This window comes from Corvus brachyrhynchos, unplaced genomic scaffold (genome assembly GCF_000691975.1).
Source record: "Corvus brachyrhynchos isolate BGI_N302 unplaced genomic scaffold, ASM69197v1 scaffold142, whole genome shotgun sequence".
Classification (NCBI taxonomy): domain Eukaryota; kingdom Metazoa; phylum Chordata; class Aves; order Passeriformes; family Corvidae; genus Corvus; species Corvus brachyrhynchos.
This window is the reverse complement of record NW_008237226.1, coordinates 5398299-5410021: the sequence shown is the minus strand read 5'-3', so window position 1 is coordinate 5410021 and position 11723 is coordinate 5398299. Positions and strand designations below refer to the sequence as shown.

Here is an 11723-nt window from a genome sequence, read left to right as displayed (position 1 = left end):
GAAAGAGGAAGCCAACGAACATCTGATTTCTGTGCAAGAGACAGCTGACAGGTGTTCTGGGAATGTCTTTCTCTGGAAAAGCAGTGGTCACTGCTAGAAAGAGACAACCTTTATTTCCTCTTATATGCAGGAAAGACAGGCTGTCTTTTTCATGCTGGTTGCCTTCTTTGAAGAAAGTCTGGCAGAAAGCAGAAACTTTATAAATGTGATCTCCAGTGACATGTGGCAAGGTGCCTTGAGCTGTGGCAGTAGGAAGCACCCTAAATGAAAGACCTCAAGTAGAGGGATAGGACCTCACCCTGAACCAATAGACTTTCTCTCCCATTCTGCTCTCCAGGAGTAGAATTTTGCTCCTGGAGAATGCTGGCAGACAAGATCCAAGCTGGCTGTGGTGAAGCTTAAGACATGAATGAGCAATGGGGCTGTCCTGGGGGGCATTGACTTTGCTAGGAGAAAATTCTCTTAGGACATTAGGACTTCGAGTTATGAATTTTATGAATTTGAGGTTAACTGGGGTTAGTCTTCCTGTTTGTAAGTTAAATCCAACTTGCTCTTTCACCACTGATGCCCTGGGATCAGTGGGTGTTTTTAAAGCTGAAACTACTGACTGGGTTGTGAGATGGGAAGAGGTCTGCAGTTTCATTTCTGCTCTGTGAAGCCTTCTTGCTTTAGAACAAGCTATTCTTGTGGGTTATACCATCTGCAGGGCTTTTGGGTCGGTGCAGCAGACACCTGCCCCTTTCATCTCCTTGTGACCATATTTTTCTATGTCTTTTTTCTTCATTTACTTGGGCTCTTCCTGACATCTTCCTGGCTCTCAGCTGTGCCACTTCGCTCTCACTTTTTCCTGCTTCCTTGCCTAAAATGGGGATTCCACCCTGCTTGGATTTCCCTGAGTCAACAGAACTGCTGTGCCTGCCTGGCAGGGACTGAACCATCAGCCAGAACTCAACATGCACAGGAGATGCAACCTCATTGCCCCAAGGAGTCAGCTCCCACCTTTGCTTGTGGCGCTGGAATGAGCTGGAAGGTGGCTCCCAGTCCTGCCTGGCAGGCAGAGGCTGGCTCCAGTGAGGTGGCTCCCAGCTTGTTCTGAACACAGGCAAGCACTAAGTTCTGCTGATTTCCTCAACCCCAGGCACCAGCCATGCTTGGGAACTGGTTTACAGCCCTGCTGCTCGCAGAGGCAGACAGGAGCTCATGGTTTGGACTCCTGGTCTTCCACAAAGCGTGAAGGGAGCAGACCAGCTCCTGGCCCAGCCTGGGGGTAGGGAGTGACTCCTGGGAACCATCTCTCCATGCTCACAGGAACTTGCAGGAGACAAGATCTGGCTCTTCACTTGAGTTGCTGAAGGAGTCATACAGCAATTAGGAAGGCATATAGCAGCTGGGAACCTCTGGCCTTCAGCTTGTCTTCAGAGGATATCTTTGCCCTGTTTTTTTGGCAGAGACCAAACTGTCACATTGAAGTGGGCACTGTCCTTTGAGACAAGTACTTGCTCAGATCTCAGTGTTTTCATTAGTTACAGTATATGCAGTCTAGTTGCAGAAATGTAGGGTCCTTACTACTGTACAATTTGGTGTGTATCAAATAGTGGCTTCTTCACGGAAACTGCTGTGTGTTACCAGTCTGCCAAGCCTGTTGCCCAGTTGTGACTACTAACTATGAAGCTTGTATTTAGCTGTGATCATACTTGTCATGCTGCCCCCCTCCTCGTAGAAGAGATGTAGGCTTAAAGTCTGCATACTGCTGGTGACAAGTTTTTGTTCCTGCCTGCCGTGTCTCTGCACATCCCCTGTCCTGTTTGTGACTGCTCTGTCAGTAACTCCAGAAAAGTGGATCTTGAAATAATGGTATTTTTGTAGTTGATTTGTTTGAATGTGGAGAACTCTGGGAAAAATTCAAAAGCCTGAATTACAGTGACACAAAACTTTCATTGTTAGCAGCTTGAAAAGAATATGCTGAAAATCAGTTAGCTTTAGTCATCTTTTTATAAATTGTCTTTTAATTTTAATCTTTCCTTGTTTGAATTCAAAACTTGAAATATCTGAGTTTCTTTTAATTAAATGCTGTGGGTATAAAACTTCATGAATAAAACTATTATTCAGAAACTATTTGTGAGGGTGATGATTTGGGGAAACAAAAACATTAGGTTTGCTTTATGTTACTAATTTATATGAACAGTATTGCTTTCCTGTTACAACATATCATATTTGTTTATATGTTTGTCCCTATTGTTATTTTATTTTATTACTAAATGAACATTTTTCTTTTCTTCCCAGAGGATGCTAAGCAAGTTTTTGGCCAGACTACTATTCATCAGCACATTCCTTTTAACTGGAATTCAGAGTTCGTACAGCTGCATTTTGGAAAGGATAGAAAAAGACACCTAACATATGCGGAGTTCACTCAGTTTTTACTGGTGGGTCTAATACAGTATGGTTTGTCAAGAGTAATAAGAAGGATGCAAGAATCAAAGTGTTTGCAAACTTGCCAAATACCATGCTGGTAGCAAAGCTGAAATATATACCAAGTGTAGGCTTTTACAGTCAGAGTGCTGGACTTGTATAGTATGCTGGTAAATAGGATATGCTGTTGGTAAAACTGCTCATTCAGGCTAGCTGGGGTTTTTTCCTTTTCCTTTGTTTTTGCACCTGTGTGCAGAAGGTGATTATTTCTACACTGTTGTGTAGCCATAGACATGAGATTAAAAACCTAGACTTCGATGTCTGAAAATCTCCTGTATTTTTAAATCTATGAGTCAAAGAATGTTAAATAACAGTACTGAACATTTTGGACTCAACTTGCCAGACTCATATTAACAAGTACTTTTGTCTGTAAACAGCATGTTTACTAAACATATATTTAATTCAGAGCTGATATCCAATAATATTTTTTACAAGCCATTTCCACACACTTTACTTTTGATCTTTTTTGAATTAGGATTATCTTAGGGAAAATTTGCTTGTATATAATGAATAAAGCACTATTTTGCAAGTAATTCTTGGCTGTTCATACTATTCATACAAGGTACTTTGTTACAGGAAGTAAAATATGCTAATAAAAAAATAAACTGATTATCTGTATTTTAGCAGTACTGTAAAATAGTCTTCAGTAGGAAAAGAGGTGAAACACGTGAGTTTCTTATTTGTATTCCTCCTGAATACTTAATGCCTGTATTAGTATTTACACTAGAGAGTTTTAAAATGGGAACCTGCTTCGAGACTGCAAGGTTTCTTTTTTTCTTGTTTACACAAGTATGTTAGTTCACAGTAGGAGGTGGTATCATTTTGATGAGGAATAATTAAGATAATGCTATTGAGACAAATGTTTCAAATTGACTTCGTAGAACAGAGCCTAATTAACTTTGTATGAAGAGGACGTCAGGTATCACATGATTAAATTGTATTCCCTTAGGCTTTGTATTGACTATTGTAACTCCTAAGTAGCTAAGACATAAACCAGTTTTGTGACAGAAATAGGAATCAGAACCTCTTTTGAGTGAAAAAGCAAATGTGCTACTTTATTAGGAAAAAATGCCTCTGGCAATGTGTTCTGGTATCTCCTTTCAACTACAGAATGAGCCTCAGATATGTATCCTGATTTTGGTGGTTTAAAGTCACAGTTTTAACAAAGTACCAGTCCTGTTTGCCTCATTTGTCTATTTGTTTGGACATCTGAGGAAAACCTGTTGAAAAATTCAGAATAAAAACAGGACACTTTTTCACCATTTAAAGTGTGTGTATAAGGGTTGTGAGAGAAGTTGAGAGGTTAGAGTCAGAAACCTAAAAGAGCTTGTAATCTTAAGGCTGGTGTTTGGAATATTTGAGTTCTTTCTTTGGGTTCTTTTGTGTTTTTAACTTGAATTAGGAAAAGCAAGCACTGAGGCAGGAGTTTTCTAACTTTGGAGATTAGTCCTAACTATTAGGCTTTCTCCTCCTGTGGAGGGATATTCCTCTTTACTTATCTGAAAGGACTTTTCTTGGATGGGATGATATTTGGGGATAGTTGGTTGTGTTGGAGGATGTCAGTGGTCCTCATGAACCAGCCAGCCCTTCTGGTGATGATCCATATAGGTCAGAAACACAGGAGGAGGAGCATAAACCAGGAGAATAAGTATGACAATTCTGGGTGTCTCTGGAGAGGTGAGATGCACTCAGGAAAAATTCTAATACTGCTAATAAAGATACTCTCAGCATTGGTGCAGGCAGGAAGGATTTTCAAATAAATTAATTGTCCTAAGACTTCTGAAGCTGCCTGTTATCAGTACAGTCTATTAGGATGCTCAGTCAGTCACAGTAATTGGGTACATCTGTTTACCCACTTTCTAAAACTGTAAATCACGTAAGTTTCCCTGCTGATTCTTGCCTTGCAGCATTGTACTACAGATGCTGAAGTTTGGGCACAGAAATGGCTTTCGGCACTAAGTGGAGCGTTGCTGTTCACAGGCATGGAAATCTTCCTTTAAGCTCTGTAACCTTCGGTACTCAGTCTTTCCTTCTGACATTCTGCCTGTGCATGAGTCAGTCTTCTTGGTCTGATGTCTAGACCTTGGACCTTAGACAGCAGGAGACCACAGTGGATACCAAATTACCTTTCTGCATTCCTGATGTGTGAATGCAGTTTACACTGCACTTAACATGGACCAGATGGTTCTGTAGGGCGCTTCAGGTACTGCTTTGTAAGTACAATGCAATTTGCAACTTTTAATGGAATAATCTAGCTAGATTCAAATTCCTTTACATTGGGTCCTATTATGTCACATAAACTTGTTCCGTGATCATTATCTGTTGCAGCATTTGGATTAATCATCACTTCTGGCAAAGCTCAAGGTATTTGGAAAATAACATTAGTATATTTTATCCATGGACAAGATAGATCTCTTGTGGCTTTAAATAAGAAGTGTTTATATGGGATTCTGAATATTTATATCCTGCCAGCACTTTTTCTGTCTGTAGTAACAGAGATGCCTGAAAGTATAGCCTCCAAACTCCTTGGCTCTAATACAGTTAACAATCTATTTGCATCAACCTAGAGCTCAGGGTGTGTTGTTTTACCCTGCTCATTTGCTGGCTTAAAATTAGCTTGTGTACCTGTACTATATACCCATCATATCTCTATCTGTTTGCATATGGTCATGTTCCATCATCACTTAAGTGGCAAGTCTGCCTTACGAAGAGCAAAATCAGCCCCTTTCTCAGCATGTAAAATCTATTCCACACAATGAATTTTAACATATGTGGGCCTGGTAAATCCGATTCTGTATTGCCTGGGAATTTACTTATGCCCAGCATATTAGTTGATGAAGTAGTAGTCTCTATAATTGAACCTTGGGATCTACTCCAGTGGCAAAGATTGTGTTGTATCTGATGACTTGTAGATACATTGGGATGGAATGCAAATATAAATTCCTATCTAAGTGCAAGGTAAAGAAGCTTTTAATGAGCTGGAGTAAGTGAAAGCTGAGTTAAAATCTCTAGATAGGAAATAATTTCATTAGAATCTGGTGCCAGCATGCCTGCCATGCTGTACAAATTAATTTTTCACAGAGTCTTATTCTGCCTGGGGGAATTCTGGACTTCCAGCATCAAGGAAGATGCTTGTTTTCTATGTATATCTTAAGTTTACAGAAAGTCTAGTTGGAGAAGGTTCTTTAGGAAGTGTAATTTGTATTGCAAAGTAATGAGGATTGTATTTCTTTAAACCTTAGTCTGTCTAGGTAAACAACATGGGACTGAAATAGGTGCAACAATAAAATTACTGCAAGTCAGCATCTCTGAAGACTACAGCTTTGCTTTATTGTTTTTCAGTTTATTTTTAAGGTGGTATTCTTTATATTAGCTGCATATACACAACAAAGGTGATGTTACAAACATCTCATAAAGAATTTTCTGATAAATTGCTAGTAGCAATTTTGAAACTCCTTTTGAAACATAGTTGTGCTGTGAGTTGTCTCAGCTTTCAGGCATGGAGGCTGAGGGAATGTATAGCCTTTCTTTTGAGGTAAACACTTTAAGGAGTTTATTGCATTGATATGCATGGTGCAGTGATTAGAAAAGTGACGTATGTCTGGTTTGTTGGTAACAGACTTTGTAGGTTTGTCTGAAATTTAGATTTGAGATGGTTTGTTACCATGTGATCGTCTGCGTGTTCTTGTGTACCATACTGCTTCCATCCATGGTCATGGTTTGAGAATGTCATGTGGCTGAAGATCCCTGTGCTTCTTTCTTCCTGGTGTAACTGGAAAATGTGTAGCTCTGCTCAAAATAACCTAAAGAGTCTCCGTAGCCTAAAAAGTCTCTCCCTTCCTGAGGTCAGTCTTCTCTTGTCTATGTGCAGTATTCGTAAACCATTTTGAACTGGAACTTAGTTTCTGAACTAAGGAGGAGGTATGAATAGGGAGTTTCAGAAGACTGACATCATCCCATTCACAGTTTTGTCTTGCTGTTTGTCTACAGCTAAATGGCTCTTTTCTGTCTGACAAAAAGATGGGTAAATGGCAGCGCCAAGACCTTGACAATGTGTTTAACAAGTGGGATAATTCTCTCTAGTGGGTTCCAGTTTACCAAGAAAATTGGAAAGAATCATGTTAGCAAGGAGAGGATAGGGTGTTTTGGCTTGTTCTCAACTGTAGTAGTAGCAGCCTTTTTGCAGTTAGCTGGATGATGACAAGAAACACGCACTTGATGCACCTCTTTGGAGCACGAGCCCTGCTTTGTTCTGTGGCTAAGACATCACTGTCAGACAATGTCTCACCAATGGTACAATACCTCCAGACTCACTAATGGGTGTACACAGATGGGAACAGATTGGACTTCTGCAGGTGGTGTCCAGGTTTTTTTACTGCATTTTAGTGCTGGATTCTGCCAATGAAATACTGCCAGCAGTTTCAGTGGTTAAAACAAATTGAGTGAGGGAAGAAGAAAGCAATATTCACAGTTTCCCATGTAATCCTTCTGCTAAATACAATTTATTTTTTCTCTGGTAGTGCTTCCATTTAATGACAAACGTTTTTATTCATTTGTTCCCACGTTTCTACCTGCTAAGTGATGAGTATTTAGGATACAAGCATTATTATACCAAACTCCTCTGCAGAGCTCTCTGCCTCCCAAGTAGTTGCCTGCCTCAAGCTGAGTCTTTTTGTGTTTTTGTGCTCATCTCACCATAAACCTTCCAAAATTGCTTCCTTCCAAATTTCTGTTGAAATTACAGTCTCAGTTGGAGTGAAGTAGGAACTTGCATGGCTGCATCCAGCCAGAGTGAGTATTATTGCTGAATTGTAACACCTCAACATGGGGGTCTGTAATGTAAAGAAAACGTGGCCGAACTGAAATTGTACCACTTCAAATTATAACCCCCAGGAGCGTTTCCCATCAAAAGAAGAAATTTCAGATTAGTTCTGGGAGTGAAACATTGACCAGTCTTTTCCCCCCAACCCTTTCCTCCCTCTGCCTAATATATTAGGAGGTTTTCATCATACCTTTCAGGTCAGGGTACAGTGTTGCAATTAGAAATTAGGACCAAAATTGGCAGTCAGAAGGCTGAAATAAAAGGACAAGCATGGCTTGAGTGGCCACGTGAACTGAGTGAATAGAAGGAGGGAGGGATGGCATCTGCAGGCCTCTTGCAGGTCCGGTTCTACTCCGTCTGAATTTGCCTTTTGCCCTTCACTTTTTATTTCCTTGAATGCTGATGTGAGACAAATATCAGCTTACAGGAGATCATATTTACTGAGAATACATCATGATGGTGACTCTTGACTAGCTTGAGTCTTGGATTAATATGTATTTTAAGGCACATATTTGCAAATACAATGGAAATAGTTGGAGAGTGTCATGATCCACTGCAAGACTTGCTTAGTATTGCTGACATAGTTTTGCTCTGATTCCATTTTCTGAATAACTGATTATGAATCTGTATTCAAAATAAGCACTGTATTTCCAGTGAAGAAGTTTTTATAATCTTTGAAATTTAAAGGGAAGACACGGCAGTGATTTGTGTTCCTTCATTCACCTAAAAAATACAGGTTGGGAAGTCTGATTACATCACCAAAGGTATTTCTTTTTTTTACAAACCTGTAGAACTCAACAAACATTCGTATGTAATAACAAGTTACATCTGTGCAGGATTGTTCCTTTTAAATAAAAAAAAGGAAAGTAGTCTTAACAGTAATTTAAGAAGAAAGGGTGAAGGTCACAGTAGGACTTTCAGCTCTGAGAGATTATATACCTTTTTTTCTCCTTTTTTCTCTTGGTAGTACATTTGAATCACAAAATGACATTATCAGGTGGTTGTATCAGATAATGTTTATGCCTGTTACTACTGCTGAAATACTGAGAACTGATCTTTAATCAGTCATGATACAAGGAGTTCTAAATTAAACTGCTGGTGTCTTTTGTAGACAAATAACTTTATGTTTTAAATGAGGATGCTTTTTGAGGGAATCCCTTCCAGATTAGTAGGTGTCTACATGGAAATCTCTGATGATTTCATTGTCCTCATTCAAGGAGTAGTGAGTGCTTTTACAGAAAGTATTTTGACCTGCTGTGATACGTGCAATAAACTGGGTAATGCACATCATGGAACACTTTAATGTTCATGAGTGGGAGATTACTTGCACTGGTGTGTTGGTATGGGTTCTCCATTTCTCAGTTAAATGAATTGCATGACATAATGTCCAGGCAGCAAAGAAATCATGATGTTGTCCAAGGTATTGAGGTCAGTGATAGAGACCATATATGCTCCTGCTAGAAAAGGCTGAAATTTACATACTATATACATACAATAGCCACTTAACATTAGATTACCCGTAGTCGTGTTTTGTTAGGAATGAGAAGTCTTGTAGGATTGCATTACTTACATTAAATTTAACTGTTAAGGTGACGATTTTGAACGTAACTTTTTTTTCCCCATATGTTTGCAGGAGATACAATTAGAACATGCAAAACAGGCTTTTGTACAGAGAGACAATGCTCAATCTGGAAGAGTCACAGCTATGGACTTCAGGGACATTATGGTCACTATCCGGCCACACATGCTGACACCATTTGTAGAAGAATGTCTAGTAGCTGTGAGTAGTTCTGGTATCCCAGCTGGCAGACCTGGGATACAGCTGTGGGATTCTGTTTTTTATGTACCTTTACTGCTGTATGACACCTAATCCAGCTTGTGGATGCATGTTTTGAAGTCTAGCGGTTATTATCGACACATATGAAAATTAACTCTGATAGCAGAATGTATATCCTCAATGTTCTTGGTCTCCAGAGACAAAAGACAAAGCATGTAGATGGACCTTAGTTATGGCCTACAGATGCAGAGTTTGCCTTTTTCCAGCCATTCCATCATAGTAGACTGTGTCAAATACTTCAGAATGCCATTACATCCCACTTAGGACATCATCCTCAAAGACCTTGCTTTGTAATGTAAATTCTAAGCTCCTGAGTGTAATTTCCAAGTACCTGGGACAATGTATGAACTGGAACATCAGCCAAGGACATTCAGAGTATATTTTCATAGTTTGGAGTGCATAAACTGAATTAAATACTGCAATTTTGCAATTTCACTGAAGAAAGAGGTACATTTGGTTTTGACCACAGTTTCTAATTTTGGGAACTTGTAGCAGCACGTTCGAAGTACTCTAAAGCTTGGCCATATTCAGGTTTAAAGATCTGCTTAAAGATCTGTTCTGCTTTGACTTGCAAGGGAGAGTTTCAGGGGGATATGTGAGGTGATGAGAACTCCAAACTCTGACCAGAATATTAGAAGATGCATGCAGCAAAAAGGATAGCCAGAAGGCTTAGGGACTGACAGTGAGATCTGGTACTTTTTTCGATGGTTCCCTCACAGTCCTGTTAACAGCCTTCCTGGGTCATATCCTCTGTCATAAAACGTAAGATTTTTGATTATCCCTCAAGGTCAGTTAAATTTTCGCAAGCTTACGCATATTTTTTCAGAAATTTGCTTGATCATTGATCTTATAATTTAAATAGAGAATTGATCCAGTCATTTTTCTATGTGCAGATCCAACACTACTTTAAAACAGAGGTTTAAGCTCAGTTCTCATTTGAAAATGAGTGACTGTTCGAACCTTATTGTTCCCATTATGTTTGACTGCCTGATACAAGCCCGAGAGCTTACTGCTGGTTTTCCATGACTTGAAATGCCTGTGAATTTAAAGGTTTCAGTTGACCTTTTACAGAATATGTTTTGGTTTTGTTGAAATTTTCTATATAGTAATATGCTTTACATGTAGAAGTAGATTTCCTCATTACTAGATATAAGCCAACTTATGAAACATTTCCAACTGAAGCAGTACTGAAACTTGAACTTTGTAAATTACTACTGGTTATGTTGTTATAATCCTGCATATGTATTTGTTTAGGTTTGTAGGGTGGGGAGAGTTTTATATTCTGGTCATGATTAGTTTCAGTAACATAAGAATCTTTCATAGTTTAAAGTTCTTTATTTTGCAGGGGTTTTTTTAAAAAGCAAGCCTGTGCTACTGTCACTCTTGTAAAATAACATTGTTCGAAAACTTTTATTTCAAGGGTTTTTTTTAGTTTTGTAACACTCTCTTTTTTCTTCTTTTACTGTCTGTACTCTAGGCTGCTGGAGGTACCACTTCCCATCAGGTCAGCTTTTCCTATTTTAATGGATTTAATTCTCTCCTTAACAACATGGAGCTCATTAGAAAGATCTACAGTACTCTGGCTGGAAATAGAAAAGATGTGGAAGTCACTAAGGGTTGGTAGAAATGTTTGCAGTCTGGAAGTTTCCTTGGGCATTTGAATGGAGGGAAAGACCTCATCTGTATTCTTTTAAATCAATTTGGGGGGGGAAGCCTGCCTCGTTAGCATTCCTTGGTTTGCCACTCAGTTTTGTACAGTCCTGTCGGAGTCCACCCTCCAGCTTTTTCATTTTGTTTCAATCAGAAAAAGGTCGTAGTAAACTTGTGGTGGGGGCAGGGTGCGGGAAGTATGTAAAGATATTTAAAAGTTTAAAAAACTTCCTAGGACCCCTGCCAAATTGGCAGCCTATTAAAGTGACCTTCAAGGGTAGTTGAAGAATTCCATAAACTTGTATTGGCGGCACAGTAAGCTGATCTACAAGCTTGGAACAAGATGTTATCTGCTATATCTAACCACTTTTATGGAGAATTCCCTGTGCAACACCAGAGTTTCATTAATGCGGCCTACTGGGACTATGCATGAAAAGTTCCACATCTCTTGACTCCTGTTTTGGGGTTTTTTCTTTGTTTGCTTTTTATTTTATATTTTTCCCTCTGACCTGCAGCCGATTGATACCGTATGTCAAATATCCTAAATCCTGCTGGTAGCACTAAGCTTTAAGACCAGAGAGTTGTACTTACTTGCATGAAGGACAGACCATTTAAAGCACACATTTATGTAGTGACAGGAACACTTCTGTTTTGGGTAACTTCCCTTTCACCCCTGCCCCAACAAGTGTCTTCTACTTTATGCTAAAATATAGAGCAAATTTGGGGTGCTCTGGATTATTTCTTCTGGTTTGATTGCATTTTATTTTCTGTATTTTTATTCTGTTTCAGAGGAGTTTGTTTTGGCAGCCCAGAAATTTGGTCAGGTTACACCCATGGAAGTTGACATCTTGTTTCAGTTAGCAGACCTTTATGAGCCACGGGGGTAGGTGGAGAATTATCTGTCCCCTTCTTTGTCCTCTCCCTCTCCCTCTCCCTCTCCCTCTC

General features: G+C 39.4%; 1 protein-coding gene across 2 annotated transcripts in view; it reads left to right on the top strand.

Annotated features, from left to right (window-relative positions):
- SLC25A13 (solute carrier family 25 member 13) overlaps positions 1-11723 on the top strand; it is a 101896-nt gene that overhangs the window by 50074 nt on the left and 40099 nt on the right. For both annotated transcript variants that reach the window (XM_017729312.1, XM_008629924.2), the window contains 4 exons: positions 2284-2423; positions 8925-9071; positions 10606-10744; positions 11568-11661. In XM_017729312.1, coding sequence (XP_017584801.1) covers positions 2284-2423; positions 8925-9071; positions 10606-10744; positions 11568-11661 — 520 coding nt within the window. The remainder of the gene's footprint in view (positions 1-2283; positions 2424-8924; positions 9072-10605; positions 10745-11567; positions 11662-11723) is intronic.